Genomic DNA, 24,744 nt, shown 5'->3' with positions numbered 1-24,744 from the left:
TTGGGTGTGCTCTTCTCCTGGGTGAAATGCCTGGTAATGAAAAAATGATGTACTGCAGTAACGGAGCTGCTCTCTCCTTGTGCTGAGCTCCCCAACCAGCAGCCCTGCTTTGTTCTCTGCGGGGCCGTGGAGCCCTTGGGCAGGTCCCGGTGCCCTCGGTGCTGGGGCTGCTGGGCCCATGCACTGCTCAGGCTGTGCCCAGCTGCTTGGAGACCTTACGGGGGTTTGGGGGTGGCTGTGAGGGGGTGAGCGAGTCTGAAAGCTGGAATACTGTTCCAAATACTGTTCTGAAACACTGTTTGGAAATACAGCTCCAGGCCGAGCCCGCAGCAACGCCGTGAGCAGGGCTGTGCTGCAGGAGCTGCTGTGGAGCCTCCTGGCACGTGGCTTCATTGGGGTCTGCAGGCAGCAGATCCTGCGGGTTTTTAAAGCCCTGTTGGAATTGGGGGTGGAAGGGGGGAGTGTTCATTGCTTGTGGTGATGCTGTGGTGAGGCAGATTGCATTGAGCCTTCAGGAGTTCGTGTGTGCGTGTGTCCTGAGCAAGAAGAGGGACATCTGGGGGTCACTTTTTCTTCATCACAGTGTTTGCCGTGAACGCGGTGAGCTCGTGTCAAGTGGCTGGAGAGTAAGGGAAATATCCTCACCCAAAAGGGACTGCTGAGGTGATGGACAGGAAGAACAAACCTTGCCACAGCCCCTGTAAGAGAAACATCCCTTGGGATGCCTGCAGGAGGGCCTGGGCACTGCGCCCACCCGTGCTGGGTGCAGGCAGAGCAGGGGGATGCTCCCCAGGATCCCGCTTCTCAGAAGCTGTTTTTGCTGTTGGAGGAGCCCCGAGGAGCACAGCACGAGGCCGCTGGGTGATGGTGTGCTCTGCATTCCTGGGGGCTGCTGCGGGGTGCACAGCTATAGAGCAAATCTACCAGCATTTGGCTCAATGTTGGCTCTACTTTGTTCTCAGTACGCAGTTTATAGAGCTCCTGTAGAAGATAACGTAGCTGGATCTGGAATAAAAACTAGGGGAACGGGCAAAGAGATCCCCCTAATGCAGCGGTGAAGTTAAAATTTTTAATTTAAGGGAAACGTGGTGGGGAGAGCTGTGGCCTTGAAGCAGCAGTCTTGTGCTGCAGGTACATTTGTTTCTGCTTTAAAAGGAGATGTTTGCAGAGCTGCCAAGGATTGTCTCCTCCTCAAGCTAGGTAGCAGATTTTAGTGTCACAGGAGGCTGTTACATGAATTTATGCCACTGCTTAGCAGCTTGTATGGCCGGCTGGGGGTGGGGAAGTCACCTGAGTCAGGGAAAGTACATAAAGAGCTGGTGCTCCAGGTAAGGTCAAATCTGGACAACCTCACCCCTAGGAGCAAACCTCCAGCTTTGCTTTTAAGGGTGTTTTGTTCTGTGCCCAGCTGCACTTGAGCTTGAACAGAGAAAACAAGAAAACTGCAGGTTCCCAACATCCTATTTATAAATATGCATTACATATCTACACCGAGTAAACAGAGTCATTACGTGTGTAACACGTGCTTCAAGCCTGTAATTAGAACGCTTCAATAAATCATTTAAATTCTCCACGGTCCATTTGACTTACTGTACCCATGTGCTGCCTCTTCCTTTATTTCTGGTGAGGATTTCTCCAAACTGAGCCATGGGGGCTGATGGAGCTGCTCAGCCCTGCTGCAGAAACAAATCTCGCACCCTTTGGGGCCCACATGGGGCTGTAGCACCAGGGTCATGGGGATGCAACGACTTCGTGCCAGTGTTCCCTCTCTTTGAGGAACGCTGTTTGTGAGGTATTGGGCATGTAGGTTTAGCACCAGCTCATGCAGATTTCCAAATGTCGCATTTTTCACTGGTGTGCAGCTGGAGCACAGGCTGCAACCGTGATCCTGTCAGATGCTGAGGGCTCACCCTTACTGAAATCAGCACTTTTTCTTCTGGGCAAGCATCATTTTAAATGATTTTTAGCTTGTCTGATGTAGTTCAAGCCAGACTTGGTTGCTTGTGGTCGGTGGGACAGGGACCTGAGGGTACCCAGGCTGTATAAAGGCAGCCTGAGCAATTAAACTCTCAAAAAGCCAGGCTGCTGAGCCCCAGCAATCCTGGCTCTTCTGTCTTTAATTCTACCTTAGCGTGCTCTGTGGGCGAAGAGCTGCTGCGTTGCGGTGTAAGGCATGAGTGGCACTGCTGGAGAGGTTTGGGAGTTGGCTGTTGTCCCCTGGAGGTGTCCCATACGAGTTGTTGTACCGGCTGCAGTGAAACGCGCTGAAATACTCCACCAAGTGCAGAAATCAAGGCCAGGCCGTTCTGCCCTCCCTACCTCGTGAAAGAGCTGCAGTTCAGCCTCACCGTGTCCAAATTCAGTTTCCCTCCGTAGGAAAACACGGGCGTCAGAAAAGTTGTTGGGAAGACAGAGATCGGGCTGCACTCCAGCTCCTGCTGCTCGGCAGCGGTGTCCGTCGCAGGGGTCAGGATGCCTGCGGGCAGGTAGCCTGGAGCTCTGTCGGAGATGGGGTTGGCGAGGTACTCGGAAGCAGGCTGCATCTGTTCTGTCACCTCTGCCATCCTTCTGTACAAGTACGGGAGCTGGTGTTCGTAGCTGTCCCCGTCCGTTGTGCTGGGCAGAGCCTCGTACTCCGACTCCTGCTTCCCGAAGCTGCTTTCCGATTGCCAGTCGTGATTTTCTCTGCCGTGAACCTTGCCGAGGATGAGCTTGTCGTGGAAAATCTGGGAGTCTGTCTTCGTGAAGCCCTCCTCTACTTCTATGGTTTCGGGCTCTTCGAAGCTGCTTGTGTCCTGCAGGAACAGGCTGGAGGGCACGCTCAGCTCGCCCTGGTGAGGGGCACACGGACAGCAGCCGCGTTAATCCTGCAGGCAGTACCTTGCGACCTCCCACCCCTGAAATGCAAGCACCTCCGCACAGCAGCTACTGCTAGAAGCAAAAACCTCTGCGTTGTGCTTGCCTTTGTGTGATGCACACTGCAGCCCAACGCAACGTGGAGCGGGGCTTATCCAGCGCCAGAAATTGCTGGATTTGCTGCATTAAGAGCTTACCGACGTACAAAGCTCTGATTGCTTTTTCCGCTGAAGATGGGGGGATTAGGAGAAGAAGCAAAGCGTGATTTACCTTCACAGCAGCGTAACTCTTAGCCCACGTGGCGTTAGCTGGATCTGGGATGGCTTTGTTGTGCCACTGGGGCACGGTGGCAGAAAGCAGAGAGTACAATCTGCAAATGGAACAAGAGAAATTAAAAGCATGAATGCTGATACCTGCGAGTGCCACTGCACTGGGCTGTGCTGCTTGCACGTGTAATTACTGACGAGTGCTGTTAATCACAGGTCTGCGTTAGCAGAGATCAGCAGAAACCCAGCCTGCATGGGACAGATGGATCTTGATGAAGTTTTGGGGAATGCATTGGTTTTGGCTGACTGGACAGAACAGCTTTTGACTTATGTTTTTTCAACTGTTTGGGGCCATTGCAACACTTAAAGAGCATACAATAATTCCCCCGGTCTTGGTTCAAATCTGAGTTCAAATCCCCCAGTCTTAGTTCACATCAGGGGGTGCTTGCTCTGGGTGCTCACGTTTCCCAGGTACAAGGCCAGGGGTGAGGTAATGCTGAGCAACTCCTGATTTAGCAAAAATAAATGCTGCACAGCATCTTCTTCCTGCCAGCCCTCGTTAGCTGTTCATGAGTAATAGCAGCACCTAGCACAGCGTGCTAGGCACGGCCCCGACCTGCAGTCCTGGAAGGGCAGCTTGGGGAGGTGTTCATGTTGCTGTAAATTAAAATGGCTTTTAGTCACAGTCTGACTTCATTCCCAGGGAGTTACCAAGGATTGTACAAATTTATTTCAGTGGAAGCAGGCCTTAAGCTCTAGATTAAACCATCTGAGATATGAACTACTGCTGTATTTTAAGCACAGTTTGTGTTCTTGCACTCGTAATCTGAAACCTTTCTTCAAAACAATCCTCTCTCTTCCCCAAGATGTCCTGAAAGCACATTCCTGCGCCTTCTAACAGGACTATCTTTTATTTATTTATCTGCTATCTTTTATTGAACCAAAGCAGGTCGATGTACTCACACTTTTCTTGCAGGACGCATGGAGCACACGCAGACTGAAAACACGAAGAAGCTGCACGTAAGTACGACGACGAGCCAGTCCACAGCACCTGAAATACAGAACACACACATTTTGGTATTTTTAAATAAGAAAAAATAAATATCTGTGTTCAAATTGGACAACAACCATGGCTTGACTAGTGCTTGTACTCATAAAAGATAGCAAAAATTTTTAGGCTTAAAATCAGGAATCTGAATGGACTGATGGCTTTTGGAGAAAACGGTCCATTGTCACATTAGAAGGTCTACTGCTGCCTCTCGAGATAGCCCTGAATCCAAAATGTGCAATTGCTGGTCTCTCTCCTCTAGTACTGAACCTGCCCCTGGCAGAGGAAGTCAAGGGAGTGGTGTTAAGTAGAGAAGATCTTAGGGAGCTTTTTAGTACATGTTTAATAAACTGTCAGTGGCTTAACTGGTCTCAGTGAATAGCTTGGCTTCAGTATGCTTGCACCATTTATTTTAAATGTAACTTTCAGAAATCCACACTTTTCTGCTGGGAAAACTTTTAACTTGTCCAGATTGTTTTAACTCCCTAGGCTTCTTCTGAGACCATGAAATGAGCGTGCCTCCAGAGGGCTATGCAGCATCGCCAGGCTGTGGCAATGTATTTCTGAACTCGTACAGCTCGGCTGCTTAGAAGTTAGAGCCTTCTCTCAGTTTGCACGTGGGTCTGCACAGCATGGAGCTGTTAAACCAGAGCTGTTGGCAATAGTTTGTGCTCCAAGTGCGTGAGCCTGTGCCTGCTGCAAGCTACTGAGATGTGCTGTATTTACAGGTCAGGTTCCCATTCTCCACTCTGATTCCTGTTGTGGCATACTGCGAGGAAACTGAGCAGAAGAAACTTTTTGACAGTACTTGAGCACAAATTTTATCTAATACCTTTACTCTTTTTTTTTTTTTTTTTTTGATCTGGGCTCAAAACAAACATGATCAAAACAATTCACCTTGCAGGACAAAACCCGATTACTTCTGTTGTCTGTGGTCAAAAATCTTTTGTCAAGGGGCTCGTTTTTGCATCCCCTGGGCAGCACAGAAGCAGGGACCACGTAAGATAGCCTTGCACACTACACAAGCTCACTCGTAATTCTGTGCTCCCTATGCCTTTGAGGTGACAGCTGCTCCTGTACCACAGTGAGGGTTCCCATGTGAGGCTTTGAGGCAAGCAAGACCTGTACATAGATATCTGTGTACATAGTTATCTGTGCCAGAACCTGATGTGCACAAACACCTGGGCAAGCAACTTGAAAGGTTAAACCCTTCTTTCCCTCTTTGCAATAAGCAAGGCTGCTAGCCATGAACTATCAATGATGCAGATAAAAGCTTAGCACAAAACCAGAGGTGGGAGACAAAGAAAAGTACGGTGCATCTTAAACCCAGCTGAAACAAGAGATCTTCAGCACTTAAAAAGTGCATAAAGCATTTCTAGTGTGTGGAAAACACTGGGCCAGGGACAGAACCTCTCTGCTGGGGGCAAGAGACCAAGAGCTTCATTACTTTCCAAGCAAACCAGCTCCCTGTTGCCCCAGGGGCTCTCCCCAGCAGCCGTTGATGCTGTCATCCACAGGATGTAGTTCTCACCGCGTTGCAGGTTCGTGATGTAAAATTCGCGTTGGGAAGTTGCATTAGAAATGGCTGAAAGGAAAAGAGGGAGAAGAAAATGAAGCATCTAGCACACGTTTTTACTGTGTTTAATGCTAAAGAATGGGGTTTCCAGAACTTGGAGCATGGAGAAGCTGTTTGTGAACAGCTGTAGCAGAGCTCTGCATCTGAATCTTGCTGCTAAACCTCACTACAGAGTGTCTGTCTGCGACTCCTCAGCCATACAGTGCTGTCTGAAGGCATCTCTCCCCCCACCCCTCTCCTCTCAATGCACAGCACGTGCACACCATGTCATTTTTCACCAGACACCTACCGTAGACAGCCGGAGCTACCTCGCTGTCCTTTTTTCGCAGATATATGTTGTACGCCGTGATGCAGCCCATTTGCTGGTGGGAAGGGATGTCCTCCCACGAAACCAAGACACCATTTGTCTGCGGTGTTGTGTACATCTGGGGCCCAGCTGATGGTGCTACAAAAGACAAGACTGACTTTTAAAGCTGAACTATTTAAGCTGGCTTAAAAATCTCTGGAAGGGTATTACCGCGATTTACCTTTTTCTCTCGAGTATCCCCTGACTGATGCCACTCGTCCAGCTCTGTCCTGATAAAGTGCAAATACACTGATGTCATAGCACACGTTATCTTTTATGTGTTCTAAATAAAAAAAATAAAAATAAAAGTGGATAATTACCCAAAGAAAGTATTTACAGTTATGGCTAAATATTTTCATTACCTGCAAGTATGAGATGACTGTTACATATGAGTATGAGATGAGACTATTACCTGAGAGATCTGAGATGAACTGTCTCATTTATTACACACCTTTCATAAAGTAAGAAAAAAAAAGTGCATCATGGTCTCCTATTTAGCTTGGCACAACCTTACTGTGTATTAAAAACCCATACTGACACTCCTCAAGGGTGAAACCCTTTGCTGTTTCATGAAGTGGCTGTCAGAAGACCTGAATCCTCCAAAGAAAACCTTGGACCACGTTTTGTGCTCAAGGTAAGCAGAGGAGGAAAGTGGCTATTACACAGCTTATTACTCTACAATATGCCACAGAGGGTTTTGCTACGTGTAAGGTCACCAAGGAGGCACACAAACCTAACAACCTTTCTTCCTCATGACTTCATACGAACATCATCCCCCCAAAACGTTTAATGGGGGTTATGAATGAGTGACAGTAATTTATTTTTCTATTTTTCAAAACAGACTACGAAGTAATAGCATGAACTTGCTGGTTAATTTTTTTCCAGTTGCTTAAGAGCAGGGATTTAAAATCCAGGGAGGCACAACACCAGGATGGAAAACGGGAAAGACTAACTAGAACAACACTGTCTGTCACTCTGTAACTTCACAGCTACAGCTGATATAAAGAATACAGACACTGGTTTGGATGAGTAGCAAATAACTGCTACAATGGAAATACAGTTAAGTCTTTCATCTTGTGTTCCAGCTGAGTTTTAAATGTTTTATTTCATTTCAGAAGGACTGATTTTTTTTTTTTTTTTTTTTTTGGAGGCATTCTACTTACAAGGTATAAATCTCAGTTGAGGGACTTGCTGAGTTGAACTCAAAGCAGCCATTGACCTTTTTTCTTCCTATATAGAAAGCTTTAAATACCATAGTTTCTTATGCTGAATAAGTAAAAATTAGAACCTGACTTTTTTCCTAAACAGTTTCCAAAATAAAATGGCACTTCAGCACCGTCCTATCTCTATGTGGCAGTTACCTGATATCACTGTAGACAGGTTGGATGCTACGAGCTTTATCCAGGTCGGAGGAGGTGCTAGGCTCTTCTTTCGGTGTGTGTCCATCCATTCCACTACGTAGCCATTGATGAATGCAGTGAATTTATTCGGAGGTTTCCAGCTGACAAAGATGCTGCCATTTCCCATCGGGAGAGCAGAAACTTTCTGAGGAGGAGGTAAATCTTACATGGAAGAAAGAACAACCAAACAAAAACCACACCATCAGCACAAACTGCCTTAGCCAGGTTGACTTGATAAGTTTGCTACATGTTTTTTTACTGTGTTTCATCCAGTCTGATGCTATGCAGTGTATGAAAATAAACTAAGATTGGAAGAAAAGGTCGTGATTACTAGGGTGAAATCTGCCTGTGCTGACAGGAATACAGCCATAACCTTACCTTGTCTCATGGTGTGGTGGTCTGAACATACATAGCTTTGTTTCTGCCACCCCCAAGCCCTAGAAAGATCCCATCACAGCACCCAGTAATGCCCCTGCTCCTGCCTTACAACCACAAACACGCAAGATTCCCACAAGACCAAAGTCCTTCCTTTCACAGACAGGCCCTGGTTACTTTGTCCTGCAGGAGAAAATGTGGGGAAAGTCCCCAGTTTTTCAAAACACCAACATCTTTTCTGAATGTTTTTTTTTTTTTTTTTGGTAACAAACACAATTGGACTGAGCCTGCAAAACAGTCCTTGCCTTACTACCTCCATGAAATTACATGCAGTTCTATTTCTGCTGTGATTTCCCCTCACCATCACTCTCCATGCAGTTCTGCCCTCTCCCATGATTTTTATTTTTATTTTATTTAATTTTGCATAGTTTCTTTTCTGCTGTGTCAGCCTGCCTAGCTTACAGGGAGGCTTCCACCCATGTCAGCAGAAGGAGTTACAGTCACAGCTGTACTAATTCAGGGCAACTTGACTTGTCATGAACCTGCACCCTTGCCCTTGACAATATTTGTAACTGGATCTAAACTCCAGCCACTGCAGATTCGCTGAGATCAACCCTAAGGAGCACAAAGTGGTAGGATCTGGATGCTTTTGTGGCACAAAGCCATGAAAAGTGTAAGGCAGAGAGCTGGTATTATTTCCTGTGGCTCAGACCCTTACCCCCGATGCCTAGGTCAGTCACGATGACTGCAGGAGGTGAGCTTCCCCTCGAGTTGTCAGCAGTGACTGTTATCCTGTAGTCCATCTTTGCAGTGGTTCTGGTGTAACTGGTTTGTGTGGTAACCTCTGCTTCGGAACCGCTGCGATTTAGTGCTTCCAAGGTCACCGTGTACTGCAGGATTCTTCCTTTTGCTTCTGACTTGCTCAGAGCCTGAAAAGAAAACGCATTTCTTAGCATTTCAGTCTTCTGACAGCAGCAAGGACTGGGAGAGAGGGGGAATAATAAATAACAATAAAAAAACAACAACCAACATTCGGTGCATTGCAAACACACTTTGTACCAAACCGAGGAGCTGCCTGGGAAGGTTTCAGAACTGCCCCAGGAGGGAGGCACTGGTTTGGCTCCCCAAAAGGGGTGTACGTTGCCAAAACCAGCTGATTTGCTGCCTCTCTGCGGGATGAGCATGCGGTGAGTGCACCACACAGCTGCAGCACCTGCACAGCTCCCCACGGTGAATTTAAGCAGCTCCCCACAGTGAATTTAAGCACAGAAAAAAGCCTTTCTTCAGCCACCACCAAAGCGACTAGCTCAGCGAGGTAATTCAGTAACGTGAACCGAGTATTTCACCTCCTTCAAAACTAACCTTCTGTCATGAAAGGGATTTTTGTTACACCTGTAAGCCCTCCTGAAGGCTCTCCCACACTCACTTGGCCGCAGTTTGTGCACTCACGGCGTGATTCCCAGCCGAACAATGGCCACGGAGCCTTTTCCACACAAGACCATGAACTGAGGCAAGCCCTACTTTCAGACCCTTCTGTGAAGGCGGCTGGGATGCTCGTTATTTCCTGGCAATAATGAATCAACATGTTTTTCTTCCTTTCCAAGAAATACTACATCCAAAGTAACATTTCACCACCTCCTGGGAGCCAGTGATCATAATTAGAAGATCAGACAGATCACTTGCCTTGTACAGGCTATGAGCCTGCTATCAGCCCTCCAAAAAAGCCTCTTTTTCTGGAACTCCAGATCTCCTGCCCTGTGATGGTGCTTCAGGGCATCTCCCCAGTTCAAATGCTCAAGGTACCCAGTCAGGAGCTTTCACCTGAAGGAAATTTTTTATTCCTCCCTTTTTGTTCTAACACAGAAGAGGGTAGTTACAGTGACAATGTTACTGGCTGGGCAATAGCAAATTCCAGCTAACGTTCTTGGTATCACATGAGCAGTTTTTACTATTTTCTTTTCTAAAAGCAAGAGGAAACATGGCACGGCGATGCTAGAGGGATGAAACATGGCATGGCAATGCTAGAGGGATTGCTTGGTCATCTTGTTGAGTATAGTTATGGCATTTTAAAGACAATATAGTTCCTCCTCAGTACCAGCCTGAGAATACTATTCACAAATGAACTGGTATTTTTATTACTAAAAAAAAAAAAATGTACTTTCCAAACAGCCCAGCTTTATCGACTAGTATACTGGCTGCAGTTTCCCTTTTCCCATTATTTTGCACGTCTGTGTAACAGCTGCACGATGTAACACCTGTGTTGAGTTCTCCCTTTGATTTTGCTGTAGCCCAGCCCTGTGACCTGTCCTTTCCATTCCCAAACCTTTTTCCAGCTCCTTCATTGCTCTTCTCTTAGGAATCCGCAGCATCTGCCCACATTTTTCCCATCTCACCTTTTGGTAAGTGCCACTTTCTTCTCCTTCTCCAGATCACAACATGATAATGTGCTACCTGACGATTTAGTGCCTCCACAAAGATGTTTCCCATTTTGTATGCCCAGCGTTCAGTTGCTGAACAGAGTTCCCTGGTAGCAGTTATGACCCTCCGAAAGAAGGACCCCTGGAATCTCTCCCTCGCTAAATTTATTAGACCCTGCATCTTTGTCACGTTGGGTATTCTTCATACCAGATTGCTGGGTTTGTTTTTTTTTGAAGCAAAAGTGTAACTGAGTTAATTCCCTAATTATAGGGACAAGAGCACACATTTTGCCTGAAATTCTCTCTTAAGGTTACATATCTTTCTTTTTATTTCTTATTTATTTATATATTCCTGTGTAAGTCCAGTTCAGTGAAGCTCTTTAGCTGGTGAACTGCTGCCCTTCGAACAGAAACATACCCAGGGGCAGTGAAAGACACCAATTTCTGTTTCTTCAGATTGAAGTCACACTTCTCACAAGGGGAAAAAGAGCACTGACTGCATAGCTAGATACGTAAAAATGAGCAAGTTTTGATTTCGGTGAAATCTAGAATTTTGATAAAAGCCACAATGAGATAAAGAACTATTTAAACGCAACCACTTAAATACACATCGCTTTGAAGAGTCAATCTATACTGTCACTTGTAACACTTCTGTAGCTGTTTTTTCCACTCTGGGTGACTGAACGCACTCTTCATACTATCAGTTTCACAGTTTCCTACAGTTCCTACGTAGTTAGTTAATTTGTTTGGCTGTTTGGGTTTTTGTTGATTTTTTTTTTGGTCATAACTAAACAAAACTAAACAAAAGGAAGTGGGGAAAAAACCCTTAAAAATAGGAAAATGTTTGCAGTTTTGCAAACACTTTGGCAGTGTCTCAGGACAAATACAGTGTCTGAACCTGTTCTGAAAACCTTCTGAAACCCTGATGAAACTAAACTGGCACTAGTTTCCTTGGTATTAATTAATGGGAAAACACGAAAACATACACTGGTAATACATTGTACTGTCTGCGTCTTCTGCCTTGGATCTGTTCTGAAAACTATAAAAACAACATATCACACCCATTTTATGAATGATACTACAGGAAGTCCGTGTAGATAAAGAAAGTGTTGCCAGCACTCTACTGCAAGGTAAACATCTTAAAGCCACAAAGTCAAATAATTACCCGAGAATTGCTGCTTTCACTTACAGTGTAGTACTACTTGTTGTGGAGAGAAGATATAGCATTTGGAAGATTAACTACAGATTGAAAACTGCAAGTCAAAGAAAATGTAAGCTTAAAAAAAAAATAAAAATCTTAATGGGTTTGAAAAAACCACTGCAACAAACACCCCACAATCTGAACACCCCTCCTACGACCTGACTTCTTAGTGCTGTATCGGTAAGACTGGAGAAACTGAGTTACTGAGCACCTTGGGTGGCACCTGTATGCATCAAGTTCCACAGAAAGGATGCAATAAGGAGCCTGTAAAGCCCAGCAACGCGTTTTTATTTATGTCTGGCTGCCTTGCTTCTCTCTGTTAATGCGGTCCCTGAGGTCAGAATCTGAAGCACGAGGTGGGAGAGATGTCACTGACAGCTCCTTGCTGCCTGAAGACAAACTTTCACTGAGCATGTTGTTAGAAAAGAGCCCAAATTGTGTAGTAATGTGGAATTTTTAATCCGCAGGTTATTCAAGTGAGTTGTAATCTGAATTCTTTTGAAGCTACTTTGCATTTGGGACATCATAATTTCCTTTATAGGGCCTCAGCCACCAGCCCTCCAGCTTACTGAGCAGACCCAAACAACCAAATATTTTCTGCCCCTTGTATATGAAAATACTTGCACTGAGTTTGTCCAGTTTCAGATTTGCAGCTTTATTATTAGCCAACCATTTTGCATGTGGCTTGCCTGTTGCTTGTTTCACACCTGTACAGAAAAATAGTTTCCTTCTGCTCCTGCAGTATGATGAGATTCAACTGACCATTGACAAAGCACTAACACGGACAAAACAATTTCAATTTCCCAGACTATATCCAGCTTTAAAAAGTTTTATATAGTTTGGTTAAAATAAAGGCCTTTAAAAATAAATCACCTCCTCTAGACCCAGTGTGAAAGTGGGAGGGGAATGTCTGTCTTCGAGAGAAAGGTGGTAACTGAATGTGATACTTCTACTTTAGGCGGCCATTATCTGCTTTTCACTGACATGATACGCTGGAAAGCTTTGGAAACTTTTAAAGGGACATTCTAGACAGAAAAAGATTTGATTATATCTTGGTGAGGAAAGCCTCGGGTAGCAGAGTTATTCTATATCTCTGGACAAAGCAGTGGTAAGAGCCCTGTGCTCTATCTGGTTAAACACCCTTCCAGCAAACATGTAAAGTAGAGTTCACCCTCCAAAGTTGCTGATTATTACTGTATATGCTCTAGTTTTACCTAAACGTCTTACCTTCCAAAAAAGAGAAATGTTCTGTGTTTGAGAGTCCACATCCTGCATTTTGTACCAGACATCTAAGAGACCAGTGGGCACTGGATGTCAAAGAAAAAAGGGAGCAGAATTAATGACTGTATTTTGAAGCAAACAAACAAGACATTGAATAGGCTACATAGGTAAAAATCCTGAAATGACTAAAATTTAGGATTTCAAATCTCTCTGAAATGATGTAACGTGCTGTGGCCTTTAAAGTATTATCTTGTATTTTAAGTCTATATTTGCTATTCCGGCTGGAGCTCAGCTGCCATGATGACTGCAGTCACAAAGAGACCAAAGCACAAGAATAAGAGAGGGTTATGCTCTTCCAGGCACTATTTTGCACTCTGTAATCACTGACTTTCACGGAAGCCTATAAATCACAGTGACAGTATTAGTTCTGACCTTTGCATAGAAGTTGGGCTAATGAAGGTCCTTAGGGCTGGCTATATCAATTCTAAAACAACGGACAGCTTAAGGTGATAGGAATTTTGTGTACCCGCTCCTTGCTATCTAGATCTGGGCAATAAATGTCTTTAACAGCTAGTTGGGTAGGACCTTGTCATACGTAGTTTTAAAGCCCGGTTCTTTCCAAGATTTTCATTATGTTTACAGAATTAACATTTAGTAGTCAAAACACCGAGCAGAATCACAGCCAGTCCTGGGAAGATACTTCCGGAAAACCCTTGGTGTTTAGACTGCTTGATACTCATTCAACTTTACAGTTTTGAGTAAATCTTCCAAAATAACACTAAAGCAAACTTCTCGCTGCAAAAGCTAGTGAACAGTGTGCTCAAGCAGTTCAGAATCAGATAAAGATATACAAAGACAGCCAGTGTGATAAAAGATAATAAAGCTTGGTTCCTCAAGGTCCCGGCACACAATAAACTAATAAAATTACAACAATAAGTGTCACGGATAACATAAGCAGCAGGCAGTTGATGCCCAACCCCACCTAGAATGGGACTAGGGCTGTCTGTTACTTACTAAATTCAAGGACAGAAAAAATCCTCAATACCAGTAACGTTAAGAACCATCAATCCTGTATCCACTGCAAATAGTGACAGGAATAGAGAAAAGAAACAGGACCCACAGAAGAAATAAAATCCGAATGCACTCACTGTGAGCGAGGGAGGAAGCGGCGAGCTCAAAGCAGGAAAAAAAATAAATCAGATTGCCTCTGTTGGACTCCAGCCCAGATTTTAAGGTTCATTTCACATGTGAACTATATAAGTTAGCTAGAAAAAAATGCTCACTTTAGAACAGTACTCACATAAAGCAAGTTTTTGTGGCAGCTCAGGCCTGGTGAGACGTGGAAAAAAAAAAAAAAAAAAAAAAAAAGCACCTTAAAAAGGTACACTCCTGAATTTGTTAAAGGCCAAATTCTCTAGTAGAACTTCAACTCCTTTGGAGAAGAGAAACCATTGTGCAGACAGAGCTCGCTACCTGCAGCCTCACCTTGCTAACACTTAGTCTGATGTCAGAAGACATTGATTAGCTGGAAATATTCTTGTTTTACAGCACGGGCTGGGGAGGAGGAATGCTGACCACAAGTACCATAGCAACCCGGACTGCATCAGGAAAGTAAGAAAACTGTTGAGAGGAAGGTGGGGGAGGGAAGGAAAAGTTCACACCTTCTGCATCAATCAATGCTTCTTACAGAAACTGATGCTGTCAGTAGTGGTAAACACCATGAGTAATAACTGCAGGAGCCTGAAGGTCTTATAGTAATTCACAAAAAAAGGAGCAACGAAAGCCAAGTACAATATGAAAGGAGAGAATGCCAAAGCAGCCAACACATCTTTGTTAAAACACAGACTTCTGAGAAGCTTTCTTCTTTCATCAGAACTGACAGTTCTGCAGCCTGTGACTTCATACAGCTCAGTGGGAAGTCAAGCAAGCACATATAGGAGCCTGCAGCACCGCCAAGACCTCTAGTATTAGAACTGGTACAAACTAACACAATTGCCCCCACATTTGTGCTGTGTGTTCCCTGGAATCTGCTGTGCAGTCCTGTGAAGCAAGAAACATTATCTGCTCACGTTGCAATTCATGAGGGGACTGCTCTCCGGAATGTGTGGCCAGGTTAAAACCACTCGGATCTCCAATGACTCCACTCCTTAGTGGAGGAAGCGACCTGGGAGTTCTCCAAAGGAAATATTTTCTTTACTCGGAAAAAGATGAATTGGCAAAATCAAACCATTTTGTTAAAACCTCCCCCAGGTCTGTTGAAGCTGACAGAACAGGCAGTGTCCTGGCCGATTCGTTCAGCTCCTCAGCAAATTGTCAAGTGAGCTCAAGAACCCAGAGAGTGCTTCCCAAACCTGAGGTTCCTTAGTGACTGAGGGCCGCTTGGCAGCCATCCTGACTTTTGTATGCTATTATTGCAGAAATTCAGTAAAATGCTTCGATATGAACCAATACAAAACGTTTTCCTTTTCCCATTTAAGCTGCACAAACTTTCTCTGACTTTTCCAGATGTGCAGGAATGCAGGACGCTGCTGCTAAGGCTTCAGGCAACATGGAGAAAATGTCTCCAACTTCCAGCAATGTCAAAAGAATAAATCCTTCAGAATTTCTCAATGAGCTCTTGAAATTCCTGTTTCATAAGAAACTTAAACAGTTTCTTTCTTACTTTTTTGTTCATGAGGAAGGCTGTTCTGTTACACAAGTTCACTTCTCTGTTGGCTTTGTTTCTGGATTTACAGAGCATCTAACCAGGACTGAAAACCAAGCAGCATTTTGAATTTGTTACCTAAAGTTTACACTTCTATGTACACTTTACAGACAGGCATAGTGTACCAAGACACATATTGTGTTACCTGCTTCTGGAGTCTGGGTTTGGAACACGCTCCAGTTACTCCACAGTCCTCTCTCAGGATGAATTTTACAGCTAACCTGAAATTCGTATTCTGTATGAGGCTCCAGACCATAAAGACTGAAATTTTCACTACTGACGTTTTCAACCTTTAATGGAGATAAAGGACATATAACGTTAAACTTGCAAAGAAATAAAGTTGATAAATATTCTGTTTTGTGTATTTTACTCAACTTCAAGCACTGCATTCAGCATTTAAAATAAATACAAAGACTTCCAACCAGCATTAGATAAGGCCCAAGCATTTGTAAATTGAATACCCGTAGCCATGAGCTACACTGGGCAGATACGACCACATTTTGATAAAGTAGTGTGCCAAACATAGGCTCTGATTCTTCGGTGCCTCATACTTGACATAAGGGGAACTATTCATGCCTGCAGATTTTTACGGGATGAGAGTTTTACTTTCTTTCAGTTTTAGACCAATGACGGAGGTTTTGATTAGTAGTCAGTAGTTTTTCTCAAATATGATGCTAGAGAGCAGAGAGAGGCCAATTTGAAAATCTGACTCTAAAAAGAAACAAGGATTTTAAAGCAAGCTCCAAGGATCACAACTTCCTTCCTTCTCCAACAAAGGATTACCGTGTTCCAGGCATAACCAGTAAGCGGACGGTATCTTATTCTACAGTGCTGTGCTCGTACTTCATCGTGCCAAACAAATGTGAAATTTGTCACAGAATTTTCAAATTCCACCAACAATCTCGGAGGATGTGGTTTCACTAGAGGCAAAAAACAAAAACAAGAAAATGGCACTCAGGCATGCATCACAACTGGAGGGTTAATGGAAAATAGAATAACGAGTTGAGACTGGATGGATACTTCTTCTGACAGGTTTAAGCAACAAAGGTATGGTGCTCAAACTGTTTTCACTTTGCTCTAACTGAACGAAGGTAAGTAATACATTTACCTATGTCTATCAACATGAACATGAGTGGCTGTGAAAAAGCACTTCCTAGTTCGTTGGAGGCGGCAACCACAACTGTGTAAGTGGAGTCAAAATTCAACTTCTTGCTCAGAACCAGCGAGCCAAATTTATTACTCAGATTTTCTTCTAGAAAACAGAAGATGTCAGTGCCATCTGACAGCCTAGAAAAGAACAAATCCTCTCGGTTAACGCTTCCCTGTACCCTGTGAAAGTTAAATCCCCGAGTTCACAGAGGTATAGCACACATCTCTACCAAATTGTGCTGGTTCGGATCTGCTGAAACTCTTTGAACAACTTAAATGATTAAGTTTAATCGGTGATTAAATATTTAATTTATCTGTAGTCTAATGGTCAGATGGTATGGCTTCAAACACGACTTTTCATTCTCAATCTGTCATTCAACCCGTTGTAAAGGTAACTCATTTAGCTTCTCCATGTACTTTCCTCCACATGAATCAGAGATGATTATATCACATTGCTTTGGGCTGATCTGTCGCATTTTATAATATACTTAATAAATTTCTAGCAAGCACTGCTGTATTTCTATGTGCCATTGCAACACTTACAGGACCCATCCTTCCCTCCTCTTCTGTGAATTAACCATCTAGTGTCCTTCTGCTTAAGGAGCAATGATGAATTTCTATAAACTAGGAATGCTGCTCCTACGTTGGCCAAGAGAAGCAGGTAATAGTGAGCTTAGCAGGACAAAGAGATGGTCACATACAGTACCTCCAAAAATAAACAGGCAGTAGTTCAGTCTGTCCAGCTGATTGCAAGCATCAACATTAATTCTTTCTACCCACATACTTGCTTGAATAGAGCTTTTCTGTTGCAGGCATTGCTAATCACGTAATCACTAAATAGAGAAAATCCACTGCAGGAGAACAGCGGGTTTAAGCTGCCGTTTTAAGACTACTCCCACTATTAACAATCTCTTTCCAAACCAGGAGCCATGACTTGGCTTATTCTCTTTACCCACTTAACCCAGAAGTGAGTAAACCACTGCTGTGCAGCACACACAAATGTAAACAGGAAAGGTTTTTTTCAGCTGAGAGAGTTGGCTTTTGTGATCATGGCAGCCTTGGACTGATCGATTCATAAAGCAACTCTTGTGCGATTTGCTAAAAAGGTTGGATCTGGAACAAACAGTGCAAAAATAAAATTAAAAACACCTCTAAGTTATTATTACAGGTATTAAAGTGCCTACTCCCCTGTGTTACTTACTGTATTACATATGTAGTGTTTATGTGTGTAAGCCTTCCTTTATCCCAGGTGCAGGTAGGACTGCCATCTGTCCCATACTGGATACATGACACGTTTCTTGGCTGATCTGGAGGATCTTAAACAGATACTCTTATCAGTTTCTTCCTTAAAATTGTTGAGAGGAGAAATATGAAGAAATGCTGGGGTTTGGTTTTGTTTGCTTGTTTTTTAATGACAAGCGATTAAGTGCAAAGGATTCAGAGGTCGCTATACGTGAAAATAGCTGAGTCTATCATGCAGTCTCTTGAGACATGACACTTGAGCAACCCCGCAGTGAATTTGCAAGGATACCAAATGAATACAAGTGCTGAACAACTATCAGACTGGGCACTCCAAGCTTTGCTTGGAGCAGTCAACCATTATTCCTTATATTAAAAAATAAAAAAAAATTAAAAAAAAGGCAACAAAGCACTCATACAGAAGATGACTACTGCTGCAGCAGTTGCTCTTCTATAGCAAGAAGAAAATCTAAAATTTCCTTAGAATTATTCTTGCAAGTCTCCTGTGTCCTGAAGAGCCTGGTGTATTTCAAGCATAGAACAGGAGAGAGTGAGCATTATTATGCTTGCTCTGAACAAGCAGTTTCATTCAGCACCTCTCTGTTTTTTCAATTACTGGAACTCCTTCGTTCCACAATAGTAAATGAGTAAGTTGGGTAGCATTTCAGTGCCACTACACGTGAACCAGCACATTGGCTTTTTCAGAGGTTGCACAGTGATACACAGTGGGTGCAGAGGGCCAGACGTGAACGCAGAGCCCTCCAGATCCCAACACCCATGGGGGCGGCTGGGAATCCGGGTGTGGAAGCCCCCTTTTGTTGCATAGTTCCAGCCAGCAATATTTTAGATACAAAGCCAATAAAACACAGCACCCTTCCTGGAAAAGGCCACCCACATACTAGTTCTTAACATAAGTCTCAGAGGAATCCCAGAAAACGTTTAAGAACAAGAAACAACGAAATTCTCCTTACTTCCAGACATTATATCGACTCCACAAATGAGTTTTTTCTTGTATTCACAAACTATTTTGCAAGTAAACATGTGCTTGCCATATGTCCGGACTTGAAATTTGGTGCTCACGGAAGTGCCATAATTAATAATTAGTTCGGAACTGTTAAAGAAAATAGCTATCTTGCACTGCTCATTGTATTTCAGTTGTTTCAGCTGGCACGAGAGGGTAATGTTAGTTCCAGGCTGGACATGCGAAGCAGAGTTAGCAGTCATATTTCCTTTGTCGCATATTTCTGTGACCCCGTGGGGAAGTTTGTTAGCAGTCACGTTTCCTTTACTGCACGCTTCTGCAACAAAATAGGGAAAAAAAAATATTAAAATGAATACATCATTCAGTCCGTAAAGCATGCTGCCCTCTAGGAAGAGGGTCTTCCCAAATTTTTAATGTAAGATTTCCTGTCTCTGCATATGTAACTCGTAATATATTGTTGTGCACAGTCTTCACTGATCCGATTACCTGGAGATCAGAAACCAAAGCCTCGCTACCAATTACCGTACGAAAAAGCACAACCCGAGACAAAATCTACCAATCAGACCTGTTTTTTCACTGCTGAGAGAAAAAAATAATTAGCCAGAGTGCTTCTTTTAAGTGATAATTTATATATATATACATATATATATATATATATATATATATATATAAAGCCTTACCTGCTGTGAAGTGCATCAACAAACAAATTGCTGCAGGCACAATCCATGCAAATAACATTTTGCTTCCTATAGAGAAATGAGTACCTTTTACCTGTTCCTAAAAAGTGAAAAAATCATTTTAAAATATTGGTAGTATTTTTTAACTTCACAAAATTCAAAATGCTTATTTGATGGGTCCTTTCTAATTAACTGTCTCTGCTGACATTGCGCAGTGACTCTCAAGATGCTGTCCCGTGCAGCTGCTGATTTTCAGCCTGGTTCTCCCTAGAGACAGGCTCAATAGCTAGAGGAACGTCAGAACTGCAGGTACTTTACAACTCTGCATTTTCAAAACAGACATTCTTGCTCTCTTCCTTCGCAAAGATGCCCTGCAAGCCCAGAACCAAAAATCTTGCTGTGAAATGCACCCAGAACAGACCCTAAGTACGCCTTGTGTGAAGGATAAATATTTTCCTTATTCATTTCTGCTCTTACACCTCCTGCCTTCCACTTTTGTGCAGAAGTGAACAGATCCCAAAATTTTAAAGTAAACTTCTCCAGCTCCTCGCAGCTGCCTAACAGCCAAAATTTGGCAGGGCCTTCAGCAGAAAGAACACACCGTACCAGGGAGGTTTGAACACCCAGTACGTAGAAACAGCAACTCTCAAGCTTCTTAATTCTCTCCTGGGGATACTCACAGACATTTACATGATGCCCCCTCACCTTCCATCCCCTTCAGCTTCTCAGGGAGTAAGAACATGTGCTATTTCTCCCCAAGACAACGTTTTAACATGCCAAATCCAGAGCAGAAAAGATGTGGTAGAAACGCCTGGTGCTTCCCAGCGCCCAGCCCGGACACTTGGCTCACCTCTCACATCTCCGCAGGGGCAGGCAGCCGTGGCACGCATTTGGAGGCAGCAGCCTAGCGCTGTGGGAACACCAGGGAGAGGGAGTTAAGGACGAGCTAATGAACAGTGAGGAGGGACTAAGGGCGTCTGCTGGGCAGGAAAACCCGACTGTCAGTCTGGAGTCAGATACGACGTCCACTGCTGCATGTGAGGGATGCAGCAGCCCCATTACCAAAAACATTTCAACAGACCCACGCCCAGACTTCCCAGGGAAGCCCCCAAACCCAAAGGAGTTGATTTCATGCCAGGTGACTAACACAGACTGGAGATTCCCAGAGCCGAAGCATCGTGCATTAAATGTCGGCTATGACTTTGGGAACTAGCAGCCTTGTAATTTCTTTAGATGAGTTTCCAAAGTGAAAAACATCACACACAGCTTATTTATGAACATTTAACTCTACCCTAACAAAAAATAAAAATAAAAAAATGCAGACATAGGTAGTGAGCACGTTGTTAAGAATAAACCAAACAAAACAGAGCTTTTGAGGTGTTTTTAGCTCCGCAGGATCGCTCAGAAATTCGGTTCAAATGCAAAGCGATGCCATGCCTCGAATTCCTGAACAAACCCGGCACTGGGGTACCGGCAGTGACAAATGCAATCGGTCACACCGATTATTCAGCACTTAAAGTCGCCCTGCGCTTGCGATCAGCATTCACAACTGTTTCCTTTTTTTTTTTTTTGCCCTGCCGCTGCTGAGAGGCAGCAGCAGCGAGAGCGAATCGGGTCCTTCAGCACAGCACACACCAGTGACCATTTTCCATAGCCTATGACCTGCTGCAGAGATGCAGCTATTTTAACAGCCTGATGTCATTATTTCAAGCAAACCACTGCAAAGCGAAACTTCACAGCCTGATCACCCCTCTTGCTACTGTGGACGGGCACTTCCAGGGGGACACATGGACAATATAACGTTTGGTACGTGTATTAATACATAAAAAAGTTATTTTAGGTTGGTTTTGTGTAATGAGACAGGAGCCATCCCACATCTTTTTTTAAGAAGATGAACTCTCATATGATGGGAAATATAAAAGAATTGCCCAAAATGCATAAACACCGTGCTTTTTGTTTAAATCCAGGGGTTCTTCAGACCAAAATGCTGCAGCGCCCCAGCCTTAGCGGTGCACGTAACGCCGAGGTCTGTAGGTGCTCTGCAACTGCGGGATGAGCAATCGCAGAGCCCGAGGTCTTCAGGTAAATGCCCTGCTTTCCAAAAAACTGAAATCGCCCCGGGGCTGTAAACATCCTCAGACAGCACAACCGTACCCCAAACACCTGAGTCACCACCCAAAAGCGGGGCTTCTTCAAGTAATTTCAGGCGCTAGACAACTCAACGCGGCATCAAAAGAGAGCAGCCAGCCGTCTACAGCACGACCGGGGCAAAAGAGGGGGAAAGAAGGAGAAATAGGCTTCGGCTTGGACCAAAGACACACGGCAAGCTTTTGTAAAAAAAAAAAAAAGGAAAAAAAAAAAAAAAAAAAAAAAAAAAAAGAATATCCCCAGATTCCACGCCGGTGTGGGAAAAAGAGAGAAAAAGAGAAAAAGTCTTGCTGAGCGGCACACGAGGGGCACAGCCGTGTGTGCGGGAGCCCCGGGGGCTGCCCGGGTGTCGCTGCGTGCCTTGAGCCGCAGGCGGGGGGCTGAGCACCGCCTCTGCCCCTCACAACGAGCCCTCACGCTTCAGCACAGCAGCTGCCGGAGCACGGCGGCTCCCCGGCTGCCTTCAGCCGGCTTGTAGGAACCGGGGATGCCCCCCCAAAAAAGCTCCGGAGCCACCCGGAGCCGCCCGCCCGCCCGCCCCGTCGGGGGTACTCACCGGGCGGCCGCGCCGCTCGTCTCAGCCCGCAGCCTCCGGGAGCCTCCCGCATGTGCACGGTGGCTCCGGCCCGCCCCGGCCCGGCCCGTTCCGCCTCCCCTCAGCGCCGATCGGCTCCGCCCGGCCCCGAGCTCACCCTCCCGGGGGTCCCGGTGGGGTCCCGGGTGCCGGCCGGGGCCGAGAGCTCGGGGTTGGACGGGGCCGGGGGCGGCCGAAGGGGGGAGATGAAGAGGTAAGAAGGAGGTTTGCTGAAAGAGGCTGGCTCAAAAGTTAGCTCTACTCACAGCTTCCCTCCCCCTCCCCTCCTTCCCAGCCCCCGTTTTTCTCTCAGGGAAGGCAAGGCACAGGAAATTTCAATTACAGAAAGCCTAGGTATGAGAAAAGGGTGAAGATTACCAGAATAAAAAAAAAAAAAAAAAAAAAAAAAAAAAAAAAAAAAAAAAAAAAAAAAGAAAAGAAAGAAAGAAAAAAGCCTGTGAAACCCAAAGTATAACTCTCACTACCTGCTGGTAGACTGGAACGAGAAGTGCTCAGGCAACCGCAGCGCAAGACAGAGGTGGGGGGGAGCAGCCTGTCCTCAGGTGCAGCCGCTGCTCCTCTGCACCCCCGTGGCTATTTCAGCACCGGTCCGTGCTGCCTTTTGCACATTTTCAATCAGCCCGCTGGTGGACTGCCACCATATCTGAAAGAGCTTATCATTAACAAGGTCCCCGTTAACTATTGTCCCTCCTCTTTGTTAGGCGTCGATAACAAACTCAGCTTTCCCGGCAGCGTTGCTTCGTAGTAACTTTTACCAGCTTGAGTATTGAAGCAAAGGTGTTTTGGGGACTGACATCCAAACAAACGATTATAGGAAGCATTAACTTGTAGAGACCAGAGTCTTTGAGTTTGAACCCCTAGTACACTTTGTCTCTCTTCCAAATCCCTGTATAACATTAGCACTTTTTTTTCTAGACAGAAGAAAGTGCTGACGAAGTTCACAGAAATACTATGCATGCACTGTGCAAGTCTGTACCCTGTGAAACTCCAAATATCACCAGTTTCCTTTTAAGTATATAACTTATTTCCCCTCTGTCTTTTTTTAGTTTACACTTTTTACAATACTTCTTCCCAGCACGCGCTTCATCTGCAGCCTGTAAAGCCAGGATTCGCGTCATTTTAAAATAAGACTCCAAGAGGATTTCATACAAAGTCTCATCTCTGGTACCCTGTCCATCGCTCCCCCTCACTGGGTGTATTTGCTTTTCATTTTTTGAAAAAAAAAAAAAATGCAGCCGTTACATGAGGTGCTCAACTGGCACTAGCAAAACTTGAGTAGCATTTTACTCATCAATGAGGCATTTAAGGGAAGGTGCCCGTCAGGTGGCCCGAGTGATCAGAATTTTGCGTCGTGATGACGGGAAACTAAACTGAAAACACCGATCCAGTGCCTATCATAAGGTGCAGCTACTTTCTTTTTTTCTTTCTTTTTGCCTAAGGCTTAACACCAAAGTCTGCTTTTTCATGCAATTCCTTCTCATTGAGTTGTGTCGAAATAGCGCGTATGTTCCCAAGAACTGTCATGGAACAGCTTTGATATTCCAGATGTTTTATAAACCCTCTGCTATTCTACCAGGCTTTTAAGCAAGATATTTGCTAACTATTATTCTTATTTCAAATGCTACTGCATTCCAGAAATGGATTGAAAATGGTTTTTGCTGCCAGCCACGTGGACTAGCCCAGTACGTTGTGTGCTGGGTGTTCCTTCAAGGCGATGGAGCAAGGCTCTGTCTTACGGGCCGAACCCAAGGTAATTCTGTGTTGCCTCCCACAAATCTGAGTAAAGGCATGGTGCTGCCCAGGCAAACACTGAGAACTTCAGAATCATAAAGAAAACAGCGTGCTCCCTGCGGCCAGATGTCCCACCGAAGCCTTCATCCAGGGCTCGGCTGCACAGAAGGAGCAGGAGGGCAAGGCCCCAGCTGCAAACGGAGCTGCCGAGTGCTGTGCCAGCCGGCCTGCGCCCCCAGAGCTGCCTGGGACAGAGGATGATGTCAAGGAAAGTACGGAGTCATCTGTTCTCTGCGAGGAGGTGGCGTCTGCAGTTCTGAAAATGAAGCCTGGGAAAGCACCACCAAGAGCTGACAGAACGTGGTGTTCGGTGATCGTGGTGCCGGTGCTCTGAGGAGCATTGGTAGCAAAGCAGGGGGCTGTAGCAAGGAGGCCAAAGAAAGGCCGTCATGAAATGTAGTTAATGGTTGCAGCGGGGTCTTACAGCTCAGGCAACATCGTGCCTTCTGAGATCCACAGCTGCATGGTGCTGAGAGCAGGCCTGCTGTTCCAGTAAGCTGGTTTTCGAGGGGTGAAGCCTCCGTGATCAAACTGAGAATATGCCAGTGCATAACTGTAAACGCAAGGCATACGGTCGCTGGTTGAGTATGCGCTTCAGAGAATCCTGTTACCTTGGGTGGAGTCTGCTGCCGGGGGAGAATTGCAAACTGTCTCCTGTCATTTACTGCCTACAACATTATGGTGCTTACAGAAACAGAGGCAGGGAGGTATGAGATACGGGTCTGGTGTTACCATGCATTTCTGTCACGTCTA

At 44.9% G+C, this 24,744-nt stretch overlaps 1 protein-coding gene across 1 annotated transcript; it reads right to left on the bottom strand.

Annotated features, from left to right (window-relative positions):
• Positions 1-374: 374 nt before the first annotated feature.
• On the bottom strand, positions 375-22,327 carry IL12RB2 (interleukin 12 receptor subunit beta 2). Its single transcript, XM_082766484.1, has 17 exons — positions 22,162-22,327; positions 20,308-20,367; positions 19,461-19,557; positions 18,770-19,096; positions 17,761-17,875; positions 16,519-16,697; positions 16,194-16,330; positions 15,556-15,700; positions 12,713-12,792; positions 8,586-8,796; positions 7,454-7,654; positions 6,274-6,375; positions 6,036-6,191; positions 5,618-5,755; positions 4,086-4,173; positions 3,127-3,226; positions 375-2,831 (listed from the first exon to the last, which is right to left on the bottom strand). Exons 3-17 carry the CDS (start codon positions 19,516-19,518, stop codon positions 2,316-2,318), a joined length of 2,553 nt encoding a protein of 850 aa, XP_082622610.1. The 5' UTR covers positions 19,519-19,557; positions 20,308-20,367; positions 22,162-22,327; the 3' UTR covers positions 375-2,315.
• Positions 22,328-24,744: the final 2,417 nt, after the last annotated feature.

The sequence above is a fragment of the Aythya marila genome (assembly GCF_965140915.1).
Source record: "Aythya marila genome assembly, chromosome: 8".
Lineage (NCBI taxonomy): Eukaryota > Metazoa > Chordata > Aves > Anseriformes > Anatidae > Aythya > Aythya marila.
Note: the sequence above shows the minus strand (reverse complement) of the source record. Positions and strands in the feature narration are given on the sequence as shown.

What these genes read in the sequence shown, in the direction of transcription:
- IL12RB2 (XM_082766484.1), bottom strand. Translation starts at nt 19,518, where the DNA reads ATGTTATTTGCATGGATTGTGCCTGCAGCAATTTGTTTGTTGATGCAC. An exon ending in GTTGATGCACTTCACAGCAG is followed by an intron (nt 19,097 to 19,460) that starts GTAAGGCTTTAT and finishes ATTTTGTTGCAG; the next exon opens with AAGCGTGCAGTAAAGGAAAC. An exon ending in AGAGTTACGCTGCTGTGAAG is followed by an intron (nt 2,832 to 3,126) that starts GTAAATCACGCT and finishes GCCCCTCACCAG; the next exon opens with GGCGAGCTGAGCGTGCCCTC.